The sequence below is a fragment of the Fukomys damarensis genome, unplaced genomic scaffold, assembly GCF_012274545.1.
Source record: "Fukomys damarensis isolate Sample0158 unplaced genomic scaffold, DMR_v1.0_HiC HiC_scaffold_36, whole genome shotgun sequence".
Lineage (NCBI taxonomy): Eukaryota > Metazoa > Chordata > Mammalia > Rodentia > Bathyergidae > Fukomys > Fukomys damarensis.
The window spans coordinates 46,220,162-46,239,133 of NW_022900948.1; the positions used below are offsets into that span (position 1 = coordinate 46,220,162).

The 18,972-nt window shown below is 55.9% G+C and overlaps 1 protein-coding gene across 3 annotated transcripts in view; it reads left to right on the forward strand.

Annotated features, from left to right (window-relative positions):
* The window catches only part of Cfap77 (cilia and flagella associated protein 77), a 114,665-nt gene that overhangs the window by 77,552 nt on the left and 18,141 nt on the right, over positions 1-18,972 (forward strand). Inside the window, exons 4-6 of one of the 3 annotated variants that reach the window (XM_019207921.2) lie at positions 5,331-5,436; positions 8,348-8,449; positions 9,184-10,217. In XM_019207921.2, the coding sequence (XP_019063466.1) occupies positions 5,331-5,436; positions 8,348-8,449; positions 9,184-9,315 (340 nt within the window). In that variant the 3' untranslated portion in view covers positions 9,316-10,217. Of the gene's footprint in view, positions 1-5,330; positions 5,437-8,347; positions 8,450-9,178; positions 10,218-18,972 lie in introns of those variants that run through there. The other 2 variants (XM_010627403.3, XM_010627402.3) reach the window with 2 other exon arrangements.

Genomic DNA, 18,972 nt, shown 5'->3' on the forward strand with positions numbered 1-18,972 from the left:
AAAAAAAAAGTGAAGTTTGGATTAATGAGGCCCGTTGTGCCTGGCTCTGTCCCTCCCTTTCCCCAAGAAAAACTGCCTCCCTGGACAGCCCCGGGCCCACCCTGCTTTTCTCCTGCCTTCTTCCCTTACGCTGATATCTGAGTAAAAGCCTAAGAGTTCCTGGCGGGCGTGGGGGCCTTTTCTGTCCGGAGTCCCCGAGGTGGTCCCTCTGGGTCAGGAACTGCCAGCCCTCTGAGCCTCTCGGTGCTGCACCAAGTCTCTCTGAGGAATCTTTCTCATGCTCTGTCCCGCCCTCAGTCGCTCACCGTGATGCTATTTCAGTCTTTCCTGTAGTGTGCTTTGTTAAATTCTTTTCTGGCATTAAAAAGAAATCTCACTTTGAAATAATTGGGAGTTTAGAGGAAGTTGTAAGAGCAGCGCTGAGAGATCCTGTGGATTCTTTATTCCATTTTCCCTGACTCTGTAGTGCAAAATGAAAACCAAAAGACTGACATGAATGTCGTACACAGATTCCTCCGGTTTTACACATACTCGTGTGTGTGTGTGTGTGTGTGTGTGTGTGTGTGTGTGTACTGTGCATTTCCACACAGTTTTACCACCTGTAGGTTTGTATAACACAATCAAGATGCAACACTGTTCTATCACACAAAGATCCCGCTCAGTATCCCTGCAGATTCCCTTCCCACTGTTCCCCACACACTGGGAAACTGCAAGAATGGAATACACATGGCGTCATAACAGAATGTAATTTTTGAGACTGACCTTTTTCACTCAACGTAGGCATAGATTCAGCCAAGTGTTGATAATCAATAGTTTGTTCCCGCTGGGGATTTAGCTCAGTGGTTCCGCCACCAGCCTTGCAAGCACAAGGACCAGAGTTCACTCCCCGGTACTGGGGGGAAAAGAGTTTGTTCCTTTTCATTGCTGAGTACTATTCCAGGGCATAGATATACCATAGTTTAACCATTCACTTGCTAAAGAACATTTTGGTTGTTCCAGTCTGGAACTATTACACACGAAGCTACTAGGGAGAGGTGTGACTACATTTTTAGGTAGATCTAAGTTTGAATTTCCCTGTAGTAAAAACCCAGTGCAATTCTTCTGTAGTTTTTAAACAAACTGCTGAGCTGTTGGCCAGAGGGTCTGTAACATTTCATGTCCTCACCAGTAACGGTGACAGGCTTCTTGTGTGGGTCCTCACTGGCAGCTGGTCCTGTGCTTATTTATTTTTGCTGTGTGTCCTTGTGCTTTCTCAATGACTGGAGATGCAGCCCACATTGGTATGTGCTTTATTCACTGTCTCTTCTCCCTCTGGGACCAAAGGGTTCTTTGTGTCTTTCGCCCATTCTTTAATTGGATTATTTCTGGTTTTGTCTTTTACCATTGAAGTTTTGGGGTTTTGTTTTTTAATTCTAGGTAGGAGTTCTTTTCCAGACATATGATTTTCTTCAAATTTATTTTTATCAGTACATATTTGCCATACGTAATGATCAAGTTCATTATTCAGACCTTGCAATATTTGCAAACATTTCCCCATCTGTAGCTTGTCTTCTGGTCTCCTTGACAGGATCTCTGCAGAGTAAAAGTTTTTCTTTTTCTTTTTCTTTTTTGTACCTGGGATTGAGCTCAGGACCTTGGACTTGTGAAGCAAGCACAGCACCACTGAGCTAAATCCCTGGCAAAAGTTTTTAATTTTTGAAGAAGTCCAATCTGTCTGTTTTTCATATATGGGTGGTATTGTTCTCAAGACTAAGAAACGCTTCACCTATCCCTAGACGCCCAAGATTCTGTCCTGTGTGTCCTCCTACAAGTCGTTGGGTGTGACTTTTTCCATGATGGTGAACTAACTCTCAGACCCAGACAGAGGAGTTTGTGGGTTCCTCGTGCTGTCTGTTGTTTTGCCCAAAATGCCCAGCGCTCTGGCAGCGTTTTTTAAAAGATCTCCTTCGCTGGATTTCAGGTTCCATCACCTCGCTTCCTTTAAGTGATAACACAGGGAGCCTAATTTGCAGTGCCCTGAATTGTGGAAAGTTGCTCAAATTTTCTCCTAATCCCCTCCACCCTTGTCTTCTCTCTCCCCTTTGTCTCTCTTGTTCTTTTCTCAACAAGTCACTATTGAGAATGGCACTGTGTCCACTCACAGCTGTTTCCGCCCCTGCTGTGCAGTCTGGAGGCCGATGCAGGACTGAGCGGCTGAGCCCACCTGGGCCTGGCAGGGGCAGTTTTGGGGCGAGCTGGTCAGGGACCCCCCCGCTCCCCGGAAATGACCGTACAACTAAGGCCTGAAGGCGAAGGAGAAGCAGCGCATGCGCCGAGCAAAGGACTTGGCTCCCAGGCAGGGGCCGGGGTGGTCGGGAGCAGCTGCACCGGGCCATGGCCACCGAGATGAATCTGGGAGGCATTGAGGGCATTTCAAGCCAGGCCTGATAGACCCGATTTATGTCCTGGGCTTGCCCACGTCCAGCCGGCCCCGCCACCTGTTTATCCGAGATAATGAGCCCGCGGCCTTCGGACTGCTTGGCCGGGCCGCAGTAACTCAGGCTGTCAGGCGCTCAGGCCGCGGTCGCCGGCCTCTTCCCGGGGAATAGGGCACTGGCCGAAGCAGGACACAGAGCTGGTCAGCGCGGCTGGGCTGCGGCAGGCTGCTGACGGATGCGGCGGGCTGCCAGGAAGTGCGGGGAGGCCTCTGGGGGTGGATATTTCCAGATTACCCCGTCTTGTCATCAGAGAGTGCAGCTATAAATTAGGCTGCTCAAAGCATGGGGTGTGTAATAATTAAGTAATAAAAGTCACCACAGGGGTAAAGGAGGCGGGGAACAAAGAGCCAGTGTTTGTGGCAGCACCACACGCTGCAGTGTGAAGATCTCTGCATTTCAAAGCCAAGAGCCGCTCTCGCTCTTGCTCGCAGATAGAATCCAGCTCAGGTCGGTGCCCAGAGAGCTTGGTGTTAGGAAACTGCGCCAGGACACAGCACGGGCAAAGCCCAGCTTCCCATCCGTGTCTGGGGCCACGCACTCACGCCCTGGCAGGGCTGCAGGGAGAGGACCAGGTCTGTTGGGAGAGAGTAGGGAAAGCTGGGCACTGGGGCTAACTGGGCAGCCAAACAGGAGTACAGGCCGACAGCACCCGGTGACTTGCACATTTCCAAGTCAATCCCGAAAGGCGTTTCTACAAGATAAACTATCCCAGCTTTTCAAGGGTGGACAGTGATTTCGAAGACTTTTGGCACTGCCAAACAGGACAAAGCACGAAGCTTCTCTCAGTGCCGCCACCACTTGGCCTCGTTGCTTTGTCTGCGAGTGATCAAAAGGTCACTTCCAGGGTTCTGAGCCTCCCCTGAGCCCTGCACCTTGGGAAATCTGGTAAAAGCTGAGGACGCCCAAAGTGTCCTGTGTCGCAGCAGAGCAGAGCAGCTCAATGCTGTAGCCGAATGTTACAGCTCATGGTCACAGCCAAGTGCCGCAGCTCTGAGGCCCAGCTGTGTTTTACAACTCGGTGTGGTATCTCTGGGTCACAGTTTTTGAAATTTGAAGACTTGAGAAACTGTGGGTCAGTTGAAGAGGTGGAAAAAAACCTTGCATTACACTGGCAAACCCCAGAGGACTCAGAGGAGTCTGACCGCTCTACCACAAATGAGAGCCTCCTTATATAGGGATCCACAGGGTAGGCGAGCATGCTCAGTGAGGCAGGGGGGTGGAGTTACAGGACATTCCTGAAGCACAGGGGTGGAGCTACAGAATATCCCTGAAACACATGCCTTGTGAGCATGCTCACTGGGGGAGGGGTACAGAACATTCCTGAGGGGGCCAAGTGAAACAGAACCTTCTTGTGAGGGGGCAGAACATTCCTGAAAGGTCACACAGTTCAAAAGGTCACAAACCATTTTGACACATCGGGCAGGAGCCCGGCAACACAAAGTCACATTTCCAAAACAAAGCATCCTGTGGGGGAAAAAGAGAAAATGGAGGCAAGGCGAGGGCTTGCCTTACTGTGCAGCACTTCTCTATCGCTAGTACAGCTGCTAAGACGATCCCGGGTAGCTTCCTGAACCTTGGTGGCTGCACACACAGGGATGGAGTCCTTGCATTGCAGCCTGGGGCTGGGCACAGCAGCTCCAGACCAGCAGATGCCATGGGAGACACCCCAGCTACCATATACCCGGGGGAGTTTGAATTACTCCTCAGCTGTGCCAGTCGGATGTCCAGTCCTGGGACCTGTGCTGACAATGCTCGTACGCACAGCATTCCCTGCTGGCATTTCCAGAGGTGTAGGCCGAGAAAGCCCGGTGAGCAATGTCCTTGTGTGGCACGAGTTGAGTGGCTTAAAGCAACAGGAAGTGGTTCCTCCCGGTGGAGCCCAGAGGCTGAGATCCAAGCGTCCACCTCCTGCCTCTTCCAGCTGCAGTGGCCCCGGGCTCCACGGTGTGGAGTCACGTGGCTGCTCCCAGTGTCTCCAAGGGATGCTGCTGGTCTGGAAACTCGATCGCCTCCTCGATCACTTTGGGGTTGCTGTAGCCAAAGGTTCAGAGTTCTAGTTCTATGCATGGCCAGCCATGGTCCAGCCTCTGGCTCTGTGCAGAGGTCCAGCCTCACCTGGGAGCAGCTGGTTTTCTGCCACTGAGTTTTGCAGCTGAGCAGGTCTGGCTTGGGGTGCTGCCGGCCCTGCCTAGGACCCCACTCCTCGACCTCCTCACCGAGACTGGGATGAAAACAGTGGGACTCCTCAGATGGGGGAGGGCTGCAAAACACTCAGGACAGGCTAAGCTCCCCTCGGCTGGAAACCACTGCAGGAGAAAATCGGAGGCAGACACCGCAAAGGTGGTAAGGGAAGATGTAATTGCAAAAGAGGAGAAACGCAGGGCAGACTCGACCTCAATTCAAAGCGTAGCACAGGTAGGATGATGGAAGCGGGATGAGCGGGGGGGAGAGGCCAGCTCACCTGAGTGAACAGGACTCATGCCAAGGGCAGGTCAAGGTCATGGAGATGGGGTGAGCGGCGGGAACTTGGTCAGCTCTCTAGGGAAAAGGATGTTAAGGGCAGGGGACCCCACCTAGCAGGATCTTTGCCAAGGAGAGGGCCTGAGGGTGAGGCCTGGCAGCAGGGGGCTCGAGGAGTCTGCAGAGCCTGCTGGGACACAGGGTCCTGTCTCATCTGGGGGGGCCCTTGAGGTGCACAGGCGATGCTGGCTAGGGGGCAGGGAATCTGCCTCTTCCTGGGTTCTGGCTGTGCAGTCGCTCGCTCTGCCACGCGCTCTGTGGCCGCCTGTGCTGGGGGAGAGGGTGTGTTTGCTGTCCCCAGCCTCACCGCGCCTGTCCCACTTTCCCTGTCAGGCCTTCGACCCCATTTTTTGACCTGCTGCAGCACCGGTACCAGCAGCTGTGGGTGCAGGAACAGAAGGCCGCCCAGAAAGCCATCAAACTGGAGAAAAAGCAGAAGGTAACGCAGCGTCACCCCTGAGTGTTTGGCAGCCAGGGGAGGGAGGAGAGGGCTGGCTCGGCTCACCCGGGGGCCGGACCTCAGTGTGTCTGTGGACTCCGGCTGCATCCTGTGTAGAAACTCAGAGGTGGACTGGGCCTTGCTGCCAATCCAGTTCAGCTGGCACTGCATCCCCCAGAGTGGAAGAGACGAGCTGGTCGCCCTGGGCTGGGAGGAGAATCCAGCTGTGCCGACCCCTCCCGCTGCGTGGGAACTCTCTCCACCAAACCTCCACACAACTTTGCACTCCCAAATATCGGGCTTCAAACTACTCTGATGCCCGGACAGAAGTCTATCTGTGAGTAAAGGGGTAATAAGACAAAGCCACTTCTGGAAGAGGCTTTAAATTGGGGAAATTCATCTTGTCACAAGTTAACAAGTAAGCCCACACCTGTCTCACCCAACATCTCGTTTGCTTCTGTGAGATGCCTGCAGGGGGTATCTGTCCACCCTAGGCCGGGAAGTCAGGCTTGGAGAGTCAGTGCTGCACTGGGCTGTCGGAGCCCACGATCTGACTACACCCAAACACCACAAATGCTGCTGATGTGGGGCCTTAGTAACTGGCAGGAAGTCAGTTTGGTGAGATTTTTTTAGACCAGGAAAACCATCTTTAGCTGTGAATCTGTGTTGTCCTGCACATTTGAAAATACTGCAACAGAGGTTGAAGAAGACATCAGAAAATGCAAAGATAGCCCCTATTCCTCGATAAGCAGAAGCAATACAGTCCAAACAGCCATACTTCCAAAACTGATGTATAGATGTAATGCAATCCCAATCCCAATTCCAACAGAATTCTTCAAAGAACTGGAGAAAACAATCCTAAAATTCATATGGAATCAGAAGAGACTCAGAATAGCAAAAGTAATCCTGGGTCACAAGAGCAAAGCAGGAAGCATCACAATGCCAGACTTCAAGTTATATTACAAAGCTACAACATAAAAACAGCATGGTACTGAGCCGGGTGTGGTGGTGCACACCTGTGATCCCAGTACTCTGGAGGCTGAGGCAGGAGGATTGTCAAGAGTCTGAGCCCAGCCTATGCTATCCAGAGAGAACCTGGGATGCTGCACCACTGAACTAAGCCCCAGCCCTTTTCATTTTTTATTTCAAGAAAAGGTCATGCTAAGTTGGCCAGGAGGGTCTCAAACATTCAATCTTCCTGCCTCAGCCTCCGGAGTAGCTGGGATGAGGAGCATGGGCCTGAAACACCTGCAGCCTTCTTCTATGGAGCCCGTATTGAGAAGTACACGAAAGCATTACAGTTACAATCTCAGCCAAAACCTGCAGGCTCTGGTCGCATGAACAGAGCCCCGGGCTCCCTCTGTGTTGTGGGCAGCCCCTAAGCTCCAGCTGCGTTGGTGTGGCACCCACTTTTTACACAAAGAAAAAGCTTTACTGAAGACTAACCGAGGAGACAGAAGACAGGCTCAGATCTGACCCCGGCAGCCCCAGGCCGCTTAAATCCCTTCCCAGCTGGCGCAAGGTTCTCTTAGATCAGGATTCTGCACCTGTGTCCCTTCCCTAGGCAGATTTTAGGGGCAGGGGTTTTTCAATTCTGTAGCTCGATGTCACCGCAGCAAATGGCTCCCCCCACGTTGCTGGCAGACTTGATTGAGCTCAGCTCCTGGCCCACGAGAACACAAGTCATGCCCTGGCCTCAGGGCTCAAGCAGAGGCCCAGGAAAGGGTGTCATGTTTGAGGGGGCGAGGGAGGTTCTCCGGGAGGCGGAGCGTGGGCCGGAAGTCAGGTCCCGGAAGTCAGGGCCTCAACACCTAGAGCCACCAGGTTTACCGGAAGTTAAGTGCTCCCAGGGCCTCCCTTTCCTGGCCCTCAGAATGGGCGGTAAGTTAGGGGGATGCGGCCAAGCACAGCCCAGGGGCTCGGGAAGCATTGGCTATGGTATCACAGTGAAGCCCCGGGCCGCCGGACCTCTCGGGGATGCCGGGCGCCCAACACCCGCACCCGCAGCAGACCGCGCCCTCTGCCATTTCCTTCTGTCTGTGATCTCGGCGCCTGCTCCCCTTGTCCCACGCCCACCTCGGGGTGGCGCCTCCAGAGCCCATCCCCAGTTCCCCACCCTAACCTCCCGCCCATCCCGCCTGCGTCTTCACGGGACCCCAAGCCCCTGTCTCGCCTGGGCCGCGGCAGTGTCCTCCCGCCTGCTGACCGGCGCCCACCCGCAAGCCTCCGGGGTCTGTCCCCACCAGCTTCGGGGGAGCCTTTTGAGCCCCAAGCAGGGGCTCTTCCTTCCGCCCCACTCTTCCTTCCAGAGGCTTCTGGATGAACCTGGAACAGCCCTGGGCGTGCTGCGTGGATGAGTTTCCACCCAGCCACCTGTCCAGCCGCCCACCGTGGCCTCCGAGCTGTTTGTCCAACCCTCCCGTCCCATCGGGGTTAAGGCTCCCACGTACAACCTGAGGGGTCCAGGGCAGTCTTGCCAGGCCCATGACGGACTTGCAGCCAGAGCACCTGAGTCCCTCTCCCAAAAGGTGCCCCCACCTCCCAGCATGGCCTGCAGTGCGTCAGTGACAGCCCGAGCCACCATTTCCTGGGTCTGGCAGGAGCGTCCCTGTGGGACCTGACCTGCTAGGGCTGTGTTAGCTCAGGACGGAAACCGCAAGGACAGGACAGAAGGTGCCCTCAGAGCCAACTCCAGAACCCAGAACCACAGGCTCAGTTCCTGTAGCCCGTCCCCCAGCCCGCTGAGCTGTGCCCAGGAGCAAAGCCGGGGCAGAGCTGTGACACGGCTCTGAGCAGGGCCAAGGCCCCCCACTCTGCTGCAGCAGGAATCCCAACCCTCTGCCCCACAGCCCTTCTCAGCCCGGGCTTCTCCTACGTGGGGGAGTTTCACTGTGCACTTCCTGGCCTGCAGGTGGTCCTGGGAAAGCTGTGCGAGACGCGGAGCAGCCTGCTGCGGAAGCACAAGCCGCCGGTGAAGCTGGACGCCCTGTGGCACTTGCCCCAATTCCAGAAGGTCAGTGTCCCTGTGGCCCGAACTGGGCCGGCCGTGCTCCCCCCTCCCCACCCCCGGTCCTCACCTGCCCGTGGGAGTCCCAGGGGCTTCTGACCGCCCGCAAGGCACCAGCACTGTTTTTGAACACTCCTTGAGCGCAGGTTCTGGGTGCCGCTTCCGCCTGCGCCATCCCAGAAGCTGCCGCCATGGCGAGGGGTGCAGAGAGGAAGCATAGCGAACACCGGACTTGCAGGGGCCGGGCCAGGTCTGCTCCGCACTCAGCCTGGTGCAGTCCACAGGGGAGGGGACAGATGTGTCCAGGCGGCTGGCAAGCGTGCGTGTGCTACAACCACACCAGGGGCTAAGGGACGGGGGAACTGGCTGCAGTGGCCTTAGAGCTCCTCCTTTGGTCAGTGCACGTTTGCAGCCGGTTTGCAGTCCTCCTAGGGAGGTGGGACGCGTACACAACACACAGCCGTCTTCCTTCTGCTTTCACCTCTTCCCCTCCTCTCCCCGCCCCCTCCATCTCTTGCTTTTGCAGAAATTCAATCTCCCTGTTTCCTCTGTGTTTTATTTTGCTTTTCTACGTTAGACTTTTATTTTGCTCTTTATTTATGCTTTGGGTTTCTCATATAAGAGAAACCATGCAATATTCACGCTTGTGTGCCTCAGTTATTTCACTTAGCGTTATGGTCTCGAGGTGCATCCATTTTCCTACAAACGACTCAGAGTCATCCCTTTTTATGGCAGAGTAGTGCTCCATTGTGCGAAACCGCCACAGTTCCCTCAGCCACTCATCTGCTGCTGGACACGTAGGCCGCTTCCAAGAGGTAGCGACTGAGGATCGAGCAGCTGTACACGTGGGTGTGCCCGGGTCACTGCGATGATGTGACGTCTGTAACTGTTTGGCGAAGATGTCTGGGAGGGGAAGAGCTGGGTCTGGTGGAGTTTCTAGTGGTTTTCTGAGGACGCTCCGCCCTGATTTGCACAGTGGCTGTACTAGTTTATATTCCCACCAACGAGGTGGGAGGCTCCCTTCTGCTCTGCCTCGCCATAGTCTGCTGTCGCTTGGTTTTTTACTGATGGCCCTTCTCTCTGGACCAGGCGGGACTCAGCCTTCAGCCTTGAGCAGGGAAAGAACAGTGTTCAAGTCCACCTGTGTCTCTGCATAAACACAGGCTGGGAAGTGTGGGGAGGGGCTGTGTGTGCCCAATTTGGGAAGTGAGGCTGAGTTCCTAGGTGGACGCACAGGACTCGTCTGGCCCGGGAAGGCAGCTTCACAGGGCGCTGTTCCCAGCCAGCCCGGCTGTCAAGTTAAACTGTGATGTAGGCAAAGGAGGGGCCGCTGCCTCCCTGGGCCCTAATGCACCGGAACAGGCTGGGGAAGCCTGTTTTCTCCCCCTACACGCAGCCCTTGTGTCCTCCCTGAGCGGCCTCTGTCAGTGCATGACGGTGACCGCAGCCCCACTGCTCCTCCGTCTGGGCCACCACCGTACTCGCTGCAAATGTCAAGGAAGGAGCTGGGACAGGCGGTGGTGAGAGCCATGGACACGCCTCCCCCGTACAGCACCCCTGGCCACTGCCAGTGGCAGCCTCCCGTTTCCGTCCTGCGCTTGCCGTTTGAAAGGCATCCTGCCCCTCTGGCCCTCTGGCCCCCAAGTCCCGCTCACCTCCCGGCCCCTTCTCTCTGATGGCCCTGACCCCTGGGGACGCCGTGTGACAGGGTGCCAGGACCCCTGGCCCTCAGACCACCCTGCATCGGGCTCCGCAGCAGGGGTCCCGGCCCTCTCAGAGCCTAGAACCGAGCCCATGAAGGCAGGCGGTCACGGGTGGACCCTGTCACTCACCGGGTGCCACAGATGGCTGAGTGGGGAGCTGCGGTCCTGGCCCAGGCAGCTCCATGCAGAAATGAACTCTCTAGTTTCAAAAGGAAGGACCTGGGCCTGGGAATTAGCTCAGGGGTTTTTCCGCCTGCCTCTCGAGTGCAAGGTCCTGAATTCAATCCCCAGTACCAAAAATAAAAAGGAAAGACTTGTGTGTGCAGTGGGCTGGGGTCCCTTCCGGTCATGAGACCGGTGCCCTGCGACCCCATTAGGAGCGGACATGAACCCTCTTCCTGGTTCCCAGAGCAGCGCAATGTCCTTGTGTCCTAAGAAGGCATCCAGGTGGTGCTGTACAGGGTGGGCGCATGGGCGGCTGCGTCCTCTCCCAGGGACCAGGTCGGGGCGCCAGGCCTGTGCAGGCCACAGAAGTGTCCTAAGATAACCGCGAAGGCCCGGGCTCTGTTGGGCGCCTTCCATCTGTGTTGGCGGTATTCACGGGACTCTGCTTCGCAGCCAATCAGCTGGGCACTGCAGGAAGTGGGGTCCTGGGTGTGATGGGCAGGGCAGGGCTGGACCCTGGCTAAGTGCAGCAAAAAGCCCTTACCCCCAGCTGCCACTGCTGTGGATGTCACACTGCGGTGGGCATGCATCAGTTGTAGCTGCCACGACCACATTCCACTGATGGGGATAGCCTCAGCACTCAGGAGGCTGAGGCAGGAGGATCATCCTGGGTTTGAGGCCAGCCTATGCCACCTACTGAGCCCAAGGCTAGTCTGAACTATATCGTGAGACCCTGTCTGAAAAAAAAGGGAAGGAGACTTGCCTGCCCCAGTGTCCCCGCAGAACCTGGCTGCCTCCACCACCATCTGGGTCTGGACTCTCAAGGCCCTTCCAGCAGCCAGACCCAGGCTGCTGTCCTGCCAGCATCGCGCAGGAAGTCCCAGGAAGGGCTGTGTCTGACCCGCTGCCCTCACTCAACCACATTATGAAGTGAAAAAGCGTTTCCTAAACAAAAGTCAGGCCTGTCACGGTGATGGACAACCTAAATGGACTTTCCTGCTTGCCAACAGATGTTGGCGCTGAACTCTGTCAGAAATAATTAAACACCTTTCACACCCAAGGCAACAGGCAGGGCACGGCAGCTGACCGCAGGCCTGTCCCAGCCACCAGGCTGCCTAGCAAAGGGCGGTGACACAGCCACAGGGTGTGGGGGGGGGTTGGGGGAGGAAAGGATGGGACACACGGGCACAGAGTGCAGGCCTGGCCCAGGGGCCTCAGTTTCCACATCTGAAAATGGAGAGTTGGGCAGGGTGGTGTACTGGAATCCCAGCACTCAGGAGGCTGAGACAGGAGGATCTCAGAGTTTGAGGCTGGCCTCCATAGTGAGTTCCTGACTCAGACCCCTCACCCCAAAAAGGGTGTGTGTGAACGATTACACCTTGAAGGTCTCTTCCAAACCAATATCCTGTGATTTCAAGTTTTCTGCCCAAGCAACCATGTGGGGGATGAGGGTGGAGGGTGAGCTCTTGCAGGTTGCAGACCCCAAGCCTGCTGACCACTGGGGGAAACAGCTGGGGCCCTTCCTGGGGTTCCCATGTAGGGGACGTTGTATCCCCCAAAGTGCAGGAATCACCAGGCCCTGGCCTTGGTGACGCGGGCCCTTGTAGGGTGTTCTAGGGAGCAGGGGCCAGCAGGCCTGGGTCACATGGCGACCGCCACTGCCCACCCACTTCTGTGTCCCTAAACCGAGCTAACGATGGCCCCAGCTGGGCTGACAGGATGTGACACGAACACACTCGCACCGTGTGCTGAGCACCTGGCCCCCGTGAAGTCGTCGGTGAGCGGTGGCTGCCATAGGGTGGCGATGGCAGTGATTCGTTCATTCCCAGATCTCTTCTGTGAGCACCACAGTGCCAGGCCCTGTCTCTGGGCTTTTGACACGGTGGCCGCCAATGCTGGGGCCTGGACGGACCACAGGGGCCAGGGAGCCACACGGTGGACGGGTAGGTGGAGGTCAGGAGGAGCCCGACCCCGGGCGCACGGTGCTCGTAACTGAAGTGGTCAGAACACAGGATGGGGAGTGGGACCCCTCCTGTGATGACAGCCCCGGGGTCTACACGGCTGGCCCATGCTGGGCACCTGCTCCCCCGACCCTCTGATCCCCTTGGCTCTGGTCACCTAATCGCAAGCCAGGAAAAGTTGATGGTTGAACCTCCTGCCTGAAGACAGAGGTGGTTTGCTCCCACATGCGGATGGCTGCACCAGCCACACAGCGAGAGAAGGGACGGTGGCCACGGAGAGATGGCCGGGCCCACGCTGGGGGGCTGTGACAGCCGAGCACGACACAGTCAGGGAAGGACAACTTCCGCCTGTGCCAGCTGACACTGCTGTAGTGCCGCTGGGTGTGATTCCAGACAGAGCACCCACAGGCCCGGTACCAGTCCAGTGAGGCAGACTCTGGGACGAGCCCCCCCGCCGTGGTAGGGCGATTTCTCTGTCTCTTAACGTTCTCTACTGCATGGGTTTTTTTTTAATTTTTTTTTTCTTTCTAACTTTTGTGGTACTGGGCATTGAACCCAGGGCCTTCACACTGAGTCACATCTGCAGTCTTTTTTATGATTTTATTTTGAAACAAGTTCTTATTGAAGTTGCCTGTGCTGGGTCTGAACTTGTGATCCTCCTGCTTCAGCCTCCCAGGGTGCTTGAAGTACAGGTGTGCGCTGCTGCACCCAGCTGAGTCCATGTAGTTTCTATAAAACCAGTGAGGCCATTTCAGATTTTTTAATTTTTGCTACTGGGAACCAAACTCAGGGCCTCATGCTTGCCAGGCAGGTACTGTGCTGCTGAGCTACATTCCCAGCCCAAGGCTATTTTTAAAAAATGGTTTTAGAAGGCAGAGAGCCCTCCTTCTTCCTCAGGTGTCTTTCCAGTAAACAGCCCCCTGTGAACCTGTCCTTCCTGGTGCAAGTGCTCCCTCGCCCCGGGAAGCTGTGGGCTTCCAGAAGCGGGATCTTCATGGACCAGTCCGAGTTCTGACGGGAGGTCCGATGGACGCGCCCTCCCTCGGGTCTGGCCCTGCGCCTCACGGCCCTCCCCAGAGGTGGCCTACCCAGGGCACTGATCCTGCTGACATTACATAGTTGTTCAGCCACCAAAGTATGAACAAATGGGCGATATTTTCATTCGGCATTTGGTTTCAGCCCCACTGCTTTAGAATAATGGCCCTGGCTATTAAGCTAACAGTGTGATTTACAAGCTCGTGTGCTCTGAACACGGGATCAGCTGCCTGCCTTTGTGGAAGACTAACCCTGCTCGGGTCCCCTGGGCCCCTGGCTCCCTAACAGGAGCTGCAGACAGAGGGGAGAAAATGTAGCAGCAGTCAGCCAAGCAGTGACACCCGGAGATGCAGCTGATTAGTGAAAGCTGCTGAATCTAAGAAAAGGATTTTCTTTGCCACCTTTAAGCTCTCTTACAAATCATAGCTGGCTGGAAAGTTAACTCTCTGTTAAACGGCCAGAGTGGGCTCTGGCCCCATCCACTCCGCCACAGCTGCCTCTCGGAAGGGCTTGCTCTGTCCCCAGGTGTGCCCACCCCGAGGCCCAGTGTCCCGACCCGGCAAGGGCGGACGACACCACGTCTGCTGCCCCTCCCCAGGCCTCACACCGAGGTGTATTTTAAGCATGCTGTCACTCTGGCGCGTTGGAATAAGATCCGTCCTATGTTGCTGCCTCGCAGGGTGCTGGGTGCAGGCAGGGGATGGATGTGTCACACGCAGAAATGGGGCGCTGGGGAGGATGACTCAGGGGCCCCGCTGCACCGACATCCCTCCCTAAGTACTGGTGCCCCATTATAAACCGATCCGCATGCAGTCGGGCTGACTCGCCCAAGGGTTAAAGCCAGGGGCTTTGTGGGCCTTAGATAATCCGGCATCTCGGAGGCACCTGCTCAGGAGGTGACACTGCTGCTCAGATAGTGACGAGTCACAAATGGCCGGAGCTGGCCGTGTGGGGGCAGCACTGCCGGGCACCACGGTGGGTGGAGGAGGGTGATGGAGGAAGGGGCGGGGCTGGCACTTGTCTGGTGCAACCTGCGGCTGCGGGTCTCCAGCACCCCCACTTCTGCCAGCTTTTGGTGATTTTTCAGGTTAATGGGGAAAAGTCTTCTTCCCCTACTGGGTGGGGAAATATTTCCACTTTTGATTTGAAAATCACCCAGAAAAACAGAGGAAGACATTGAACAGACGCAGTTGGAATCTCTATAGAGACGGAAGGGGCCATGGTGAGACTCAGGAGTGGGTGAGGCTTTGGGGTCCCGGATTTCCACTTCCAGCTCATCCCTCAGTGAGCTCCAGAGCGTCCGAGGTGCTGGGAGGAGCTGGGCCAGCGGCTGCCCTTTGGGAATGACTTCCTCAACACCCCTTGAAGGGCTGTGTTTCCAGGTGGCCCCGCTTGCCAGCCTCTGCCCCCAGCTCCAACACCCCTGCAGTGATGGGACTCCCCAGCTGCCCAGCGGAAACAGTATTTGAAGACCGACTGGGATAAACTCGGGGGTCACGAAAGAGCAGGTGAAAACCCAGATGCTGCGAGAAGCCAACCCCACCTTGCTGGCTTCCCCGGGAGATGCAAGGTGTTCGGGCACCGGGCACCGGGCACCACTGGGGAGGAAGCAAGGGTAGCGGGGGTTCCTTCTTCCCTTCCTCTGCTCGGAGAAGTCCTGGGAAGCAGCACCTTAGGGAGGAACAAACAAATGCGAGCAGTTGGATCAAACCCTCCATGCTGGAAGGGCAGAGGGAGGAAGTGACCCTGAAGACAGCACTCGCAGACGGCCGTGGGCACAGCAGCACCAACAGCCGAGCCAGGGTCCTCCTTAGGTGCCGCCCGAGTGCCGGTGTGAGTTAACCTGTGTGCCTCCGCATGGCCAGGGGCAGCCAGCCAACTCAGAGTTGAGGAAACTGAGGCTCGGAGGCCCGAAGTCAGGTGCTCAAGGTTAACAGCTCGCAAGGGGTGGAGTGGGGATGCTGGCTGCAGACCTCAGGCCCTGGAAGAGCTGATAAGCACTGAAAACTGTGGTCGGGGCCGGCGGCTACCTGCAGGGGGAGGACTGGAGGCGCAGGCAGGTCAGGAGTGAGGCTTTGATGGGTGTCCAGAGGGTCATGGCAGCCCTGCTCGTGCTGATTTTAAGCCCTTGCCATAAACCACACATTCCCCACTTCCATCAAAGCCATTACACCCTCAGTACCTTTTAAACTGCAGTTTGGCTCCAAGACTGGAGAGGAGAGAGGCCATCCATCTGGATGCGGGCTTGCTGAATGGGAGCGAGGGGCGAAGGGGGTGTGGACCAGGGCTGAGTTCGCGGGCTCCGGGTCCCGGCCTGCCCGCGGCCACCTGTGTGCAGCTGCAAAGTGGCAGAGAGGAGCAAGGGCGGCTGTGTGTCTGGCGCGTGGCCTGGGCCTGGCACGGGCAGGTCACACGGGCCGAGTCTGGGGTCCCGTAGATGAGCAGTTCTCAAACGTGGCTTAAACTGCATTTTAACTGTGGTGTAAACTGCATTTCCATGTATTTTTGAACAAAACTGTGCTTGAAGATAGCGATCAGTGCCGCCTGGATCACTGAATACAAGACTGAAAATTCCTGCGGGCAGGCAGTTCCAGAAAAGAGTAGCAGTAGGAACTGTGTGCTCCTGACAGTCGAGATGTCAGCAGCCAGAACCTCTAAAATGCCTGCTGCTCTGGGTGCTGGTACCATGCTAGCCGCTTGGCAAATGGCCCCACGACCTCCACTTTGTTGGTGGGAACCGAGGCTCCTGGCCACACAGCTGAACATGAGATGGAACTTTGATCTGTCTGACTCAAACCTGTGCTCCTAACCTTCAGGAGCTAGTGCTGGCCCTTCTGCTGTGTGAAAGTCCTGGTCCGCAGGACAGACTGTGCTCTTCTGTGCCTCATGTGGTGGAATCTGGTAAGCATTAGAATCTATTCAACTTGGGGACCTGAGAGTCTCTGGTAGTCTCTGCTTTACGCAACCCTTGAACGTGTTATTTCACACCACATGCAATCCATTGGGTGCTGATCACTTGGAAGAAAATGGTACAAATACTGAAGAAGATAAAACAAAGTTAAATTAAGCAGAATAGATGGAGAGAATCTTTAGGATGCTTGGATCTCCGGTCATTTCTAATCTGTTGTCTCAAGCTCTTAACTCCTGTGTCTGTCCGACACCTGTCACCCATCCAGACATCCAGACATCATCCATCCACCCAGACATCATCCATCCATCCAGGCATCATCCATCCACCCAGGCATCATCCACCCATCCATCATCTGTCCATACATAGGCCCTTACATCTATCATTCTTTTGTTTATCCATTAATTGTCCATCCTTTTGTTTATCCAGTACAGGTTTGCTCAGTGTCTACTCGGTGTCCCTAATAGCAGTTACCCCAAGACGCTTGGCAGCCTGCCGACTGCTAACATTCACTCAGAACAGCACCCTGAATACGGTGTTGACATCCTCACTGTATTCTGTTACTCTTACTCGTGACCAGATAGAGTTAGCCCTGTCAGTCACAGAAAGTTCTTCCCCTCTTAAAAGACACCAGAACAAATGCTCCCGGTCATTCCGTTATGAGAAGAGGGGAATAACAACCCCAGTGCCTCCTGCCGTGCGCCCACCCCACTGGGCTGAGACACCAAACATCCTGCTGTGTTCCCTGCTGCCTGGGCAGTGGCCCGGGAGTCGCTCGGCAGCCTATGAATAAGCGGTAAGTGCTAATGGGCACCGTGTGGACGGCCCAGCGAAGGACGTGATTTGCATTCGAGCACAAAATCAAAGACTCAGCCAGCGGAGGCAGGTGTGCTGGATAGCCGGCCACCTTGTGCTACCTGCGAGAGCACCGCCACGTAAACTTCCAGAGAAAGTAATTAAGGAATCCCCGTTGTCTGAATTCAGCAGCCAAATTTGGAGCTGTGGAGTTTGAAGCTCGCCAGGTATCTGGTGTCTCCTCCCACCCTGATCCTGCATCAAAATGAGCAGTGGAGGCTTGCAAAGGGATCGCGTGGGCTGGCCCGTGTTGTCTCGTCCCAGAAGCAGTCAGCACAAACAAGATCACTGCTTTGTGAGCTGGGGTGAGACGGACACACGAATACACAGGCCTCTCCCACATCTGGCAAATGCCAATTAATATTTATCACGTACACAGGGCACACACAATGCCAAGAGTCAGCATGCAAAGACCTACAGTCCCTGGCATCGGGGCCTCCACCATGGTTCACATGCGGATTCTACATGCAGACTGGCGCTGTGTGCTCGGGCACCCGCCACGCTGGGAGAACCACGGGGCTTGGGGGTTGGCACTTTTACAGCTGGTGGCTTCTCACTGGGACAAGAGGACTCGACTAAGAGTCATCCGCTCCATGGCCTCCACTGGGAGGAGGGGACGCTGCTTAGATGGCCCAGGTCACCAGGCTGGTCCTTCACAAAGACGCCCGCAAGGGTCTCTGCCAGCGTATCCCCTTCTGGCAGTCGTCCGTCCCTCCCATCTGCAACTGAGGGCCAGGAGCAGGCCTGCCGTCAGTGCCACCCAGGGCCCGCCGTGACCCTCCAAGGCCTGGATTTCGAGTGGGATGGGCAGGTGAGCTTGGGACCTGGGGCCCCTACCGCAGTGCTCCCTCCACCCAGTGCCCCTGGTCCTCCTACGAGAAGGAGAGAGCCAAGCCCACCGTGAGAAGAGGCTTCGCCGGCTTTGTTGACAACCCCGCTGCAAACAGACCCTCTGCTGCCTGCGCGTGTGAAGCTCCTGTCTGCCATCCGCTCCTCGCCCAGACAGCTTCTGGAAGGTGGGAGCCGTGCCCCCACCGGCCCACCCGTCACCGAGGGAGAGGGGTGCAGCCGCGGTGAGCGGGGCTGACGGGGCTGCCGGGGCTGCTCACCTGGCCCCGCGGTGCACCGCCTCCAGTTAAATCAAAACGGTTTGTTTTTAATGGTCTTTTACACTGACAAGTGGGCGATCATTTTGGGCCCACTAGCTGTCAGGGAGCCGAGGCAAATCCTCCGTTGATAATGCCCAATGCTTCCAATTAGGAACCGCGGCCGCTCCTGGCGCGCTAACGATTCCCCAGCCGCCCCCCAGGCCCCTTTGGCGCTGGCTGTTTCTTCTGCCTCCTCCGCCGCAAATTACTGACACAAAACGGAAGGCCCCGCGTCTCCTCCGCCACGCCAGGCCCGGGCCCTGTTGGGTTTAATGAGCCGATGGAAGTTTCGTGGCTCTGGCGCTAAATTCTTTTCTTGTTTGACAGCTGCTCGGCTAAGGCGAGTGTTGACCTTATAAAAGATTTAGTGTTTCTCATTATTTTCTGTCAAGCTTCACCGTGATGGCTGGGCGCTTATCATTTGCGTCCTGGGTGTGTGTGTGTGTGTGTGTGTGCGCGTACGCGCGCGTGTTGAGTTGGGGGCTGTAAGGTGGGAAGGGGTCTCTCTCCCCGAGTTGCATGTGGCCCCTTGGCAGCAGCTTCCTGTGACACCCCCCTCCCCCTCCCCCTCCCCTCCCCCCTCCTCTTTTTGCCAGCCTAGCTACAGTTTTATGAATTCCAAGAAACAACTTTTGGTTTCATTGATTTTTTTTTCCTTTTATTTTCTGTTTTGTATTTCAGTGATTTCTACTTTGATTTAATTTTTTAACTTGATATTTCATCTATTCTTTGTCTAGTTTTTTTTTTTTTTTTT